The sequence below is a fragment of the Phascolarctos cinereus genome, unplaced genomic scaffold (assembly GCF_003287225.1).
Source record: "Phascolarctos cinereus isolate Bilbo 61053 unplaced genomic scaffold, phaCin_HiC Scaffold_1;HRSCAF=81, whole genome shotgun sequence".
NCBI lineage: Eukaryota > Metazoa > Chordata > Mammalia > Diprotodontia > Phascolarctidae > Phascolarctos > Phascolarctos cinereus.
The window spans coordinates 89982164-89994819 of NW_027555514.1; the positions used below are offsets into that span (position 1 = coordinate 89982164).

The 12656-nt window shown below is 36.7% G+C and overlaps 1 protein-coding gene across 2 annotated transcripts in view; it reads left to right on the forward strand.

The window, feature by feature from the left end:
* The window catches only part of KMT2C (lysine methyltransferase 2C), a 306292-nt gene that overhangs the window by 288398 nt on the left and 5238 nt on the right, over window positions 1-12656 (forward strand). For both annotated transcript variants that reach the window (XM_078152657.1, XM_078152656.1), the window contains 7 exons: window positions 1320-2439; window positions 4589-4725; window positions 6055-6197; window positions 6477-6645; window positions 9095-9211; window positions 9609-9682; window positions 9996-10104. In XM_078152657.1, the coding sequence (XP_078008783.1) occupies window positions 1320-2439; window positions 4589-4725; window positions 6055-6197; window positions 6477-6645; window positions 9095-9211; window positions 9609-9682; window positions 9996-10104 (1869 nt within the window). The remainder of the gene's footprint in view (window positions 1-1319; window positions 2440-4588; window positions 4726-6054; window positions 6198-6476; window positions 6646-9094; window positions 9212-9608; window positions 9683-9995; window positions 10105-12656) is intronic.

Here is a 12656-nt window from a genome sequence, read left to right on the forward strand (position 1 = left end):
GATTAAGATGTAGTGATTTAGTGCTGTCTGATTTTTGTCATAAAGCTGATGAGCTAATTGTGTAAAACCTTGAAGGACTAATTGTTTGAGGGAAACTATGATTTCACTTTTAAAGTTTAATATCATTGATACATAATTTTATTCTGTAACCATTTGTAATACATAATGGAAAATTGAAGGCAAATTTCTCTGCACTGTAGTTGTTTGAAAATCTGATGGACAGAGTCCAGAAAAGGGGGAATTGTAAGTAACTTATTCAAGGTCAGATCACATTCCTAATACTGTCATGGCTGGGACTTGAATCTAGCTTTCCTACCTTTTATTTTGGAGGACCTGAAATAATTTCTTTCACAATTCCATTTTTGATTTCTTAAAACTGCAAAAAATATTCTTTTGAGAAAGTGAATATTTTTGTATAGGGAAGCCTGTATATTCCTCTCCATCTCAGCAGAGAAAAACATCTCTACTTTATTTGGTTTCATACAATGTAGAAGCCTGTTAACAGTGCATTTCTAAGATTATGTGCTCCATGAACATTATTCAGCTTTTACAAACCTTGTCATTCTTCCTATCCTATTCAGCTGCAATTTAGCAGATGTTTTAAATGCATTGATATATTATGTATTAATAAAACACAATTCCCAGCAAATACCCAAACATCCCTGCAAAAATGTGTTCTCAAAAAAGTTGATTTCATGAAGGCTTTATTTAGTACCTGCTGTGCACAGAACACTTAGGTACTGAAGGTATATCACTTTCATGAAGATTCTCTTTTGGGAGGGAGGAAGAATGGGGTGGGGGTGGGGGGTGTCTGGCTTCTTAACTTCCCTTCTCTTTGTTATATGTTTCTGCAGAAACATTTAGCAGAGAAGTCACTATATAAATCCAAAGAATTATTTAAAGCACTTTTAAAGGGGATATCTCCACTGACAGTATTATTGATTACACTTCGTTATATAATAAATTTTTTTAGAGTTAATATATAACCTAGGGAGGTTAGTGGAAGAGAGGCAAAAGTTCCATTTAAGTGAGAGGAGCTAAAGGAACATTAAACTGAAAGATCAGTCACAAGACCAACCCTAGTGTCATCTATTGTGATCAAATCTTTTAACATCTTAGACTGACCCTGCTGCTTTTTGCCCTCTATTTACTTCCTCTCTCCCTATAATTTCTAAAGCTTTATTCTCAGCTAAGCCAAAAAACAAATAAATAAATAAAAACACCTGTATCTGAGTTTCTTTCTTTAAGCATGTTCAAATTTGAGCAATTCTTAGGGTTATTTATCACTTTTTTTCTAACGATATCTTTTTATTTTACAGGATTCACTCCCTTCCTTGCCACACTCACCAACAAAAGAGATGCCCCCTAAAGCATTCCATCAGTACAGTACTAACATCTCCTCCTTAGATGTCCATTGTCTCCCACAGCTTCAGGAAAAAGTCTCTCCCCCAGCGTCACCTCCCATTACTTTCCCTCCTGCCTTGGAAGCAGCCAAAGTAGAAACAAAGCCGGATGAACTGAAAGTAACAGTAAAATTGAAACCTCGCCTGAGAGCCATCCATAGTGCTTTTGATGATTGTAGACCACTAAGTAAGAAATGGAAAGGGATGAAATGGAAGAAATGGAGCATTCATATTGTAATTCCCAAGGGCACTTTCAAACCACCTTGTGAAGATGAAATAGATGAGTTTCTGAAAAAACGGGGCACTTCCTTGAAACCCGATCCTGTGCCTAAAGACTATAGGAAGTGTTGCTTCTGTCATGAAGAAGGTGATGGATTAACCGATGGGCCTGCAAGGCTGCTCAACCTTGACTTAGATCTTTGGGTCCATTTGAATTGTGCTCTTTGGTCCACAGAGGTCTATGAGACACAAGCTGGTGCCTTAATAAATGTGGAACTGGCACTTCGGAGGGGCCTGCAAATGAAATGTGTGTTCTGTCACAAAATGGGTGCCACTGGCGGTTGTCACAGGTTTAGGTGCACCAACATTTATCACTTTACCTGTGCCATTAAAGCACAATGCATGTTTTTTAAGGACAAAACAATGCTTTGCCCCATGCACAAGCCAAAGGGAACTCATGAGCAAGAATTAAGTTATTTTGCGGTCTTTAGGAGGGTCTATGTCCAACGAGATGAGGTTCGTCAGATAGCTAGCATTGTGCAGCGTGGAGAACGTGACCACACTTTCCGAGTGGGAAGCCTCATCTTCCACACAATTGGTCAGCTATTACCACAGCAGATGCAGGCATTCCATTCTCCTAAAGCTCTCTTCCCTGTTGGATATGAAGCCAGCAGATTATACTGGAGTATGCGGTATGCAAATAGACGTTGTCGCTATTTATGTTCTATTGAGGAGAAGGATGGGCTTCCCATGTTTGTGATCAAGATTGTGGAGCAAGGCCATGAAGATCTTGTTCTTACTGATACCTCTCCTAAAGGTAGCATGCAATTATGTTGACTATATTTTTGTTACACAGAATTACTGCAACTTTTCTATGTATTCTCCCTTCTTCCCATCACCCCTCCCACTTTTTTTTCCATATGCTAAAGCAGCTTTTGATAAATTGCTAAGAATTACATTTTGAAATACAAGATGAAATTCTCTGTGCTATCTTAATTGGATTATGATATGATTTTTTGGAAGGCAAACTATGATCCTAGTAGCTTCAGAAGATCCAGGTCAATGTATATTTTAAATAAAAACTTTCCAAAATGATTTCTGATAGTGATTAAATCAGCATGTTATTCACCTTGAAACCTATATCCCATTTCATAAAACTACTGTTGTTGGTATATCTATACTATACCTACACATGGACTCTGTCAGGAGTTAGTATCTTCTGGGAATTGGATCTGAGGAATACTTCCAGCACCTTACTTAGATAGGATTTAATGAAAATAAGCTCTGGTGCAATCACCATTCCAAATTTAGTGGTTTGGGGCTACCTGAAATGATTGACTAGAAATCAGAATATATCATTTGAATTTAGTCGCTTCTGTGTACTATCGTCAGCCATATTAGAAAAATTGGATCTGCTCCTGAAGCTAAAAGGAAAGGTACCTTAGAAGTCATCAGATCCACTCTCCTCCTTTTACAAATGAGAAAACTGAGGTTCATAAAGATTGTCTGCCCATAGTTACAGAGTGGCAAGGCCAGGACTAGAACCCAACTCTCTGAACTTGCAAATCATTGAATGCTCTTAAATTGCTGTTTAGGATGTACTGGTAATACCTCTTCCCCCCTATTTGGACCCTGTGAAATAATAAAAACAAAGCCTTCTAACAATAAGGATTTTTATTGTATTTAATAAAAAAAAATTGGTTTGGAGTGAGCTTCTAGTTCAGCATCTACTGTACTTTATGAGGAACAGGAAGGGAATCAAATCAGAAATACATTGATGGATACTTAGAAATGAAGGCATCCTCTAGCTTCTATTTGGATTTCATTACAGATCCTATTAAAACTAGAGCTATTAAAGCCTTTGAAGTTCAAAGCTGTTCAGTAATGAACTAGCCACATTGATAGGCAATGTCAGGCAATATAACTTTGACACGTTCCTTGCCCTCTAGCTGTTTCCCTTATAATTTGGCTAGGAGAAGTTATGCAAGCAGAGAGAGGCAATGGCACACTAAATTAAATTAGCTTTTATTAAATTTCTTATGGCTTGGGGACCATGGGCAGAGTTGAGCAGAGAAAAATTAGATAAAAGTTTTTGACTTATCCTTAAACACACATATTCTATAAACACAATAACTTTGTTACTCCAGCTTATGTCCTCAAGTAGGCAGTTGTACCCAACTTGGCCCACCCAGAACCACAGAAGAAATTTAATAATAGTTAAGTAAATTTAGCTTAGTATCGCCTCTTCCTACTCACAAAACTTCTAGCCAGATTATAAGATAGACAGCTAGAGGGCAGGGGACATGTCAAAATTATATTCTTTTACATTGCCTGTCATTGTGAATCATTCATTATTGGGTTGGTTTGTTTGTTTGTTTGTTTTAAGGCAGTTGGGGTTAAGTGACTTGCCCAGGGTCACACAGCTAGTAAGTGCCAAGTGTTTGGTCTGAGGCTGGATTTGAACTCAGGTCCTCCTGACTTCAGGGCCGATGCTCTATCCACTGCACCACCTAGCTGCCCCAAATCATTCATTATTGAACAGTGTTGAAATTCAAAGATGTTAAAATCATTTGCTTTTTCATTAAGAGTGACTTCTTAGATTATTTTATATTAGTCAAAGGAAAATAAGCTTTTTTTGTTGTTATTAAGATTTCGGTAAAATACTTATGGTCACCATAAGTTATATAGAAGGCATTATGAAAACTGCAGTAACTCATTGGAATTTTGATTTGTTATTATAGTGAATAATTTCTGGCTGACTAACATGAACTCCTCAATTTCATGGACTTATTGAATGTAGTGATTATTGTTACTGGGTCTGTTCAATATTGGTAGATTCTTTTTGGGAAATAGTTAATAATTCTTTTGACTATTTAGCGTCTTCTCTTGAGTTCTGTGTGTGTTGTTCATTCATTTTTATGTCATCATAATGTCTGTCATTGTAATTTTTTTTCCTTGTCATTTAGGTGTTTGGGATAAAATTCTGGAGCCTGTTGCATGTGTTCGAAAAGAATCCGAAATGCTTCAGCTCTTTCCTGGGTATTTAAAAGGAGAAGATCTATTTGGTTTAACAGTCTCTGCTGTGGCAAGAATAGCTGAGTCGGTAAGTGCTTTGATTAAGTTGTAAAATAGAAATTTTCTTTCATCCTGGAAAATTCCTTTTCACTTTATTCACATAAAGTACTTAGTCATTCATTTATATATTCATTCAACAACCATTTATTAAATGTCATGAAGCAAGTCTTGTTGTATGGAAAATCAGATATAATAAAGGCTTGATCAGTATCCTCATGACTAATAATCTTTGCTGCCAACTGATTTACTCTAAAGGGGGTGTTATTTTTGGACATGACTTGTTCCTCAAAATTGAATTATTTCCCATGAAGTTTTGGAATACCCATAACTGAGGCTAAAGGGCAGACTTTTCAAAGGCAATAATTGTTAATGTTACAAACTCACTTGTGGAAAGCTCAAGAAAGTCCCTACAGGCTATTTACTAGAATTGTATAATTTCCCTCTTGGATGGCCCAACACTGTATGAATGAATCTATTTGTTTAAAAAAAAAATCAAGGTTATATGAATTTGTATAGTAGAGAGACAGAGTCTGGGAAGTAAATTAAAGCAAAAATTCTCCTAGAAATAAGTTACACTTCCCTAAAATAGTCTTGAATATTAACCTCATATCTCTGACCTTATATACTGTGATATTTAAAATGGAAATGAAACTGATATGCAAAAACAACTAAGAAAGTAAGCAGTGTAAGAGTGGGCATGAGAGACTTAAAATTCCAAGGAATTATCGGTAACCTAGAGCTATTCATATTGACACATGTATCAGAAGTTGAAGTTGTTTCCCAAGCCACTGAGTGCCAGAATGTTTTATAGAGAAGTGCAGGTTCTAAAATCCCATTTGGTTATATGCATTGCTTGCAGTCTCATGAAAAGAGCCCTATCTTTTCCTTTTTTAGGGCAAAGTTGGCAGGGTTCACTAAATAATCTCTTTAAAGATCAGTTTGCATATTCATATAAGATGTTTGGTGCCATGCAAAAATTTGGTCTCTGCTCAGCCACTGTGCTGTGTGAACTTGGGCAGGTCACTCTTATTTGGAAAATAAGTGGGTTGGGCCAGATGATTTCTTAATTCTCTTCTGCGATTTATGATGTATACATGCAGCTTTTAAAAAATATCTTAGGAACAAAACATGCACCTTTATTGTTGAAAATGTTCACAAGCAATATTCACATCGATGTGGAATGACGTTTTCATAGGAGATTCCAGATCTCTTTTTTGCCGTGCTTGTACTTTTTATTGTACAGGATTAGATCCCTTTCTTGCCACACTCATCAACAAAAGATGGTCCTAGTGACTAGATATTGTGTAGGATATTTCTCAGGTGTGTTAACTTTTGTCTTTTTCATTCTTCCTTTCAGCTTCCTGGGGTTGAGGCATGTGAAAACTATACCTTCAGATATGGCCGAAATCCTCTCATGGAACTTCCTCTTGCCATTAACCCCACGGGCTGTGCCCGTTCTGAACCTAAAATGAGTACCCATGTCAAGAGGTTTGTGTTAAGGTATTTTGTTTTAACTTCACATAGTACAGCCCAGGGTTTCTAGGCTCTGTAGGGGTTTTCTTGTGCTTTATTTGTCTGCTGCTCACAAACCCTGTTGTCTCTGGCTGTGTATGTGCATGCCCAAATGGAAAGAGCTCTGCTGTGTTGTATTTGCTAGTCAGCTTTCAATGTATGTGTGTCTTATCAGAAAGAATCGGAAGAACAGTGTGACCTTGTCCCTTATTCAGAGATGTCTTCAGTTTTCTTTGTATTTTTCTGTTTATATGCCAATGCCTACAGGCCTCACACCTTGAATAGCACCAGCACCTCGAAATCCTTTCAGAGCACAGTCACTGGAGAGTTGAATGCCCCTTATAGTAAACAGTTTGTCCATTCTAAATCCTCTCAATACCGCAAAATGAAGACTGAATGGAAATCCAATGTGTATTTAGCGCGGTCTAGGATTCAGGTGAGCTGAAACTCTCTCTATGGATGTATTTTGTGCTCTGTAGAGAAGTTTGATGAAATTTATTTAACATGTGTGGTAGGAATTTCACATGGTTGTCAGGATAATTTTTTATATCTGTTGTCTTGATTTCCTTTGTTTCCAGGCCACAGTAATTTGCCGTACGTGACATCAGTGCGATGATTAACTGTAGGTTCAGGTTTTGAGTTACTTTACCCCAGGTAACAAGCTAGTGTTTAAATGAGGATGACAATTTCCAACACCTAAAGAGAGTGCTATCACAATGTGGGCATTGAATAAAAGTGAGTTAGAGAAGGGTGGGAGACAGGATGCCATTTAGGTTTCAGTGAGTTATGAGGTTGAACAAAGATCAATTTCATTATTTCCAAAGAATAAGAAAGCCTCTCTGAAAACAGGAGAATGTGGACCTAATTTTCTCACTATCTTGGTGGATAGAAATCATGTTCCCTACTCATCCAAAGAATCAGAACCCATGGAATCTATAAGTTAAGCCATAATTAGAAACTTCTATTCCCACCCTGAATTATTCATCCTGCCATATGGTTAGCTTCTGGATAAATTTGTAGAGTGATGCTGAAAAATAATCTTTGCAAAGAGAAAAGATACAGCAATGATTTTTTAAAAATTCCTTGTCAAGCTCTTATCTCCTCCAAGGACACTGGAAAAACCTGGACAGATCTCCTCCAAGAACTGTGAAAATCCAGATCAGTAGATAAGTTGCACAGGGATTTTTGATGATGTTATTCACCGCTCAGGTACAATCATAATTGAACTAGGATAAAGCACATCTTTTAAAGAGGCAAAGCATAAGATGCTAGTTTTTTTAGCCATCACCATTATAGGTGAACAACCTTGTTTGGCTGGAGATCCTTCTGAGAATGAATCCTTTTCACTAAGTAGAATTTACTCTTCCTCTTGTGCTATTGGTTCTCTCAGCCAGTAACTTGCAGCCAAACCAAACTGACAGCACTGTTTGAGGCTGCAGATTTTCTAACAAAGAGTGGAATAAGTTATTCCCCCTTTGTTGAAACTGCCCTGAAATCTTTGCTTCAAGGTCTTCCTTTTCATCCAAACAGTAGTCAATGAAATATTAGCTGCTACTGTATTTAGCTCATTCTACTTCATCCTAATGTATTTACGTGGTCATTTCAGTGTAGTGTTACATGGCAACAAGATAACATGGTAAGTAATCATGAAAGGTCAAAATCATTATATATACATTTCCTTAAGGTCAGGTCTGATCATGTCACTTCTCTACCCTGTAAATTCCAAAGACCTGCTATTGCCTCTAGAATCCAGATCAAACTCTTCTTTAGCTTTTAAGACACTTTACCACTTGCCCTCACCTATTTTTCCAGCCCTCTTTGGATCTTACTTCTGCTTCGACACTCTTATGATCCCTCCAAACTGCCCTTCTCTCTTTTTTTCATATGTGGAACTCCACATCTCCCATTTTCATGCCTTTGTACTGCATGTCTCCTATGCTTAGAGTACATTGCTACTTTATCTTGACCTCATAGAATCCCCCATTTCCTTTAAGATATAGCTCAGGCATCATCTTCTATATGAAACATTTCTTGATCCCCTTAACTTTTAGGGCCTTCACTTTCAAACGACTTCATATTTATTTGTATTTATTTTCTATTTTCTGTGTGTCTGTATTCTTCTGGTCTCCCATTAGAATGTAAATCACTTCAAAGCAAGGATTTTATAATGATGGTGCTTGACATATAGTAGGTGCTTAATAAATACTTGATTGATTAAAAATAGCACCTGTCAGGTCAGGATTGATTTTGTTCAGAATATTTTAAGTCTAACATTAATAGCAATGAAGATCAAAAGCTTCTCCAGGAATCTGCAATGAGTAGGTATACCTTTAAGCAACATTATTGAAGACTTAGAAATGCCTGGTTGGTTGACTGAATGTTTTTGTTTGTTTGTTTTATCTTCCCTTTTACCAGTTCATTGTCTGTTTTTATTTGGAAAATAGGTCAGAATTCTCCAGCTATTTTAACATTTTTCATAAATGATAGCTTTAAATACGTTCAGAATCATGGCAGTATATTCTACCAACCTATTTGTCATTGATCATTATTTAGTATTGATGGGGTGTGTGTGTGTTTAAGCACGGGTACACACACAAAATGAAAGTGAATTCATTATATGAAGGGAAAAAAATCAAGGTAACTATTGTGGAATCTAGAAAGATTATATACAGAGTGTGAAGGTTTTTAGAACTATATGGCAAAAGTCTTTGAATAGTCAGTCCAGGCAGAGTAATGAGTTCGCAAATTTCATACTATAGGATATATAGTGAAAAAAGTTATTAGCATCTAGTTGATGTATTAGATATGGTGTTTTGGGTTTTTTTTTAACCATGTATAATTGGTGTTCTTAATGCACTTATGAATTTCATGCTCTCCTTTTACAGGGACTAGGCTTATATGCTGCTAGAGACATTGAAAAGCACACCATGGTCATTGAATACATTGGAACCATCATCCGAAATGAAGTAGCAAACAGAAAAGAAAAACTTTATGAGTCTCAGGTAGCGTATTCTCTGTATGTCTTTAAATTTTACTGTACTCACACTAATATCAAGCTCTCCCATAGGGCTACTGAGAAATGGGACCAAATGTGGTCATCTTGTGCAATCAGTATTGAATAAAATGGCTGGTACCTTCTCTCTTCCCATCCTCCACTTTTTGTAGATAGAGTCATGTAATGTTATATGTATCTTTGACCAGAGTTAGCATTTATAAATATGGATGTGATGGGCCAGTGAGATGTACCTCTTCCCCAACCTGTTTCCTGATCCTGACAAAATGATTAGCAAGTTGAAGTGTAAACATAGTAAACTGTGTCCTGTTTGTAGGTTGGTGATTGCTGATGGCTTCTCGTTGGGGAAAATTACACCAAATATTAATTTCTTTCTCCTTTTTTAGAATCGGGGTGTGTATATGTTCCGAATTGATAATGATCACGTCATTGATGCCACATTGACAGGAGGGCCTGCAAGGTAGGTGACCCTAGAATAAGTTAGGTTCTTTCCCTAAGTTGTTCACATTACTGCAAAGAAAGAAAGTTAAAGAAAGATTTGAGTGGTATGATGCTGTCAAGTAGTATTTCTCCAGTTAATTTAAGGAAAGCTAAATCATCTAAAAACAAATGTTGTAAATTTATTTAAGTTGCATTTACAGTTTTTCAGGGTAAAGGTTGATAGAAAAGGGTAATTAGTGTTTTTCTTTTTAATCAAAATTGAGTTTTGTTCGGAGTTTTGTTTCCATTCTGACTTGGAATAAAAAATGCTTTCCAAAATGATGGCTTTGCAGGTATATCAACCATTCATGTGCACCTAATTGTGTGGCTGAGGTGGTGACGTTTGAAAGAGGACACAAAATCATCATTAGTTCTAATCGGAGAATCCAAAAGGGGGAAGAAGTAAGTAACTGAGGGGATGTTGGGATTTTTCAGATATGGGTCAAATCATTCCAAGATGATAACAAGGAGTTTTTGGTGGAATTATGGATGAGGAGCTGGTGATGAATTCTGAAAATGAGATCATTTGTCCTCTGCCTTTTTCATACTCTTCTTTAACATGGCTATAATCCCTGGGAGAGCAGAGCTTCCTATAACTTTGTGGTAATGGTTCTTTATAAAATAGTCTCTGGAAAGGAGTGTATGAGTAAAGGTATCAAGGGTCATCCATGGGTACATAAAATTTTGCAAATTATTTGTTTTTGAACGGACTATATAATTTAGCCACATGCACAAAACTGGCATCTTGTTCTTTATAAACACAAAAGACTTGTAATTTTTTTCTATCCTTAGATAACAGAAACTACCACTGAATACAAAATAATATTAAAATTGGAATCTGCTTTGGAATTTTGTAGCCCACCCCCCATCTTTAAACCGATGATCATCTGCAGGGATCTTACAACTTATTAAACCATTTGAAAGCTTTAATGCTGGGAAAACTTTTCCTATATTGAGTTAAAATCTGCTTCTCTATAATTTCTGTCATTGGATCCCTGTTTTAGTTTCTGTAACAACAAACGACTCTGATCCCTCATGAAATAGCTCTTGGAAACTGCTGTGTCCACCTCTCTAAGTTTTCAACTGGAAAGTAAATAAACATCCCCATGTCCTCCATTAATTCTTCATGTTGTATGGATTGTAGATGCCTCATCACTGCCTGTGTTCCCCTTTTAAATCCCTTTTAATTGTATTGAACATAATATTAAAGATGTGGTCTACCTGGTGAGTACAGTAGACTATTACCTTTTATGATCTGGACAACACTATATTTCAGTTAATAATGATATTCACATTTACATATTACTTTACAGTTTGAGAACTGCCCTCCTCAAAGTAATTTTGTAGGGTGTTAGTAATGCATTTTGATCCCTATTTTGCAAATGAGAAAACCGAAGCATATATTAAAGTAGACTTGCCTTAAAGTCTCAGGACTACAATTTATCAATAGCTCTAGGCACACACTAGAACTCAATCCAGTCATCATCTATCACATGTTGTTTCCATGTCAAGATTACAGTTGCCTTTTTTCCCCCTTTTCTTGTGTGCAACCATTATCATACTAATGACACACTAAGTTTGTGCCCAAAATTCAATTGTTTTTCCACACAAAGTGCCGTCAAAATAGGTTTCCCCTATTGTATACTTGGGCAATTTTTTTTTAACTCTTTGCTGGATTTTACATTTTGCTTATTACATTATCCTATTATCCTATCCTATTATCCTAAAAAGTTATTTTGTGAACTCTGGGACCATTGTTTCCTCTAGCCTGGTGGTATTTTAAATTTGAGTCAGCAATATTTCTTAGTAATTTTTCTTCCTAGTTAAATGTCATCCATAGATTGGTAGACATACTTCACTGTTTTCATTCATTTAATGAGAATGTTGAATAGGACAGGATCAGAACCAGAGTGGAGATGTCCCTATATGTAGACAATGATTCATCATTCTTTGAGTATGGTGTGCCCCCAGCTCTGTCCTGACATCTTTTCTGTATGTGTATATATATCTTCCTTGATAATCTCATCAGTCACAGGTTCAATTGTCATATCTATGCCAGTGACTCCTAAATCTAGATAATCAGCCCTAATGTCTTTCTTAAACTCTAGTCATCTCTACTCACATGGCCATCAGCATCTTGAACCCAACATGTCCAAAAATGAAACGTTATCTTTCCCCCACCACCTTGCCATCCTCCATTCAACCTACCCCCTCCTCCAAATTTTCCTGTACTCAAAAAAGAATAGTAGGTGGTATTTGAACTGAGCTTTAAAGGAAGACAAGGATTCTTGGAGGCAGTGCTTTAGGCCTAAGGGAGAACTTGTGTAAATGCAGTAAGGCAGGGAATAATTAATTTTCTCCTTTGGTTTGTACATATAAATCGTTAAGAGAAATAGTATAAAAATGAGCCTGGAAAAAGTAAGTGCCACCCAGACAGTAGAGGGCCTTAAAAAGTCCAGGTTAAGGAGTTTTTTTGAACATAGAAGTAGACATTGTTAAACCTATGCTTTAGGAAGATTATTATAATCAACCAGGAATAAACTAGGATGATTCTGTTATGAGTAGAGAGAAGGGGATACATGTCAATGATGTTATGTAGGTAGAAATGGCATGAAGTCATTTGAAGAGATGAGGGTAGGGTAAAAGGATGATTGTAAGGACCATGATGTCTTCAACAAGACAAAAAGTAAGAGAGGAAATATTGGAGGAAGGGCGGGGCAGGAGGAATGATGAATTCTTTTTTAGACACGTGGAGTTCCAGATGTCCAGAATTTATCCAAGCAGACATCGGACAATGCTCTGCTGGAGTTCAGGAGATTAGAGCTCTATAGATTTTGGAGAATTTTATGAAACGTATGTTTTATAATATTTGCAGAGGCATGATGACAAACTGTGGGAGCTAAAATCTTCAAGAGAGCAAGTGTACAGAAGTGCAGGTCTATGACAGCTTGGGG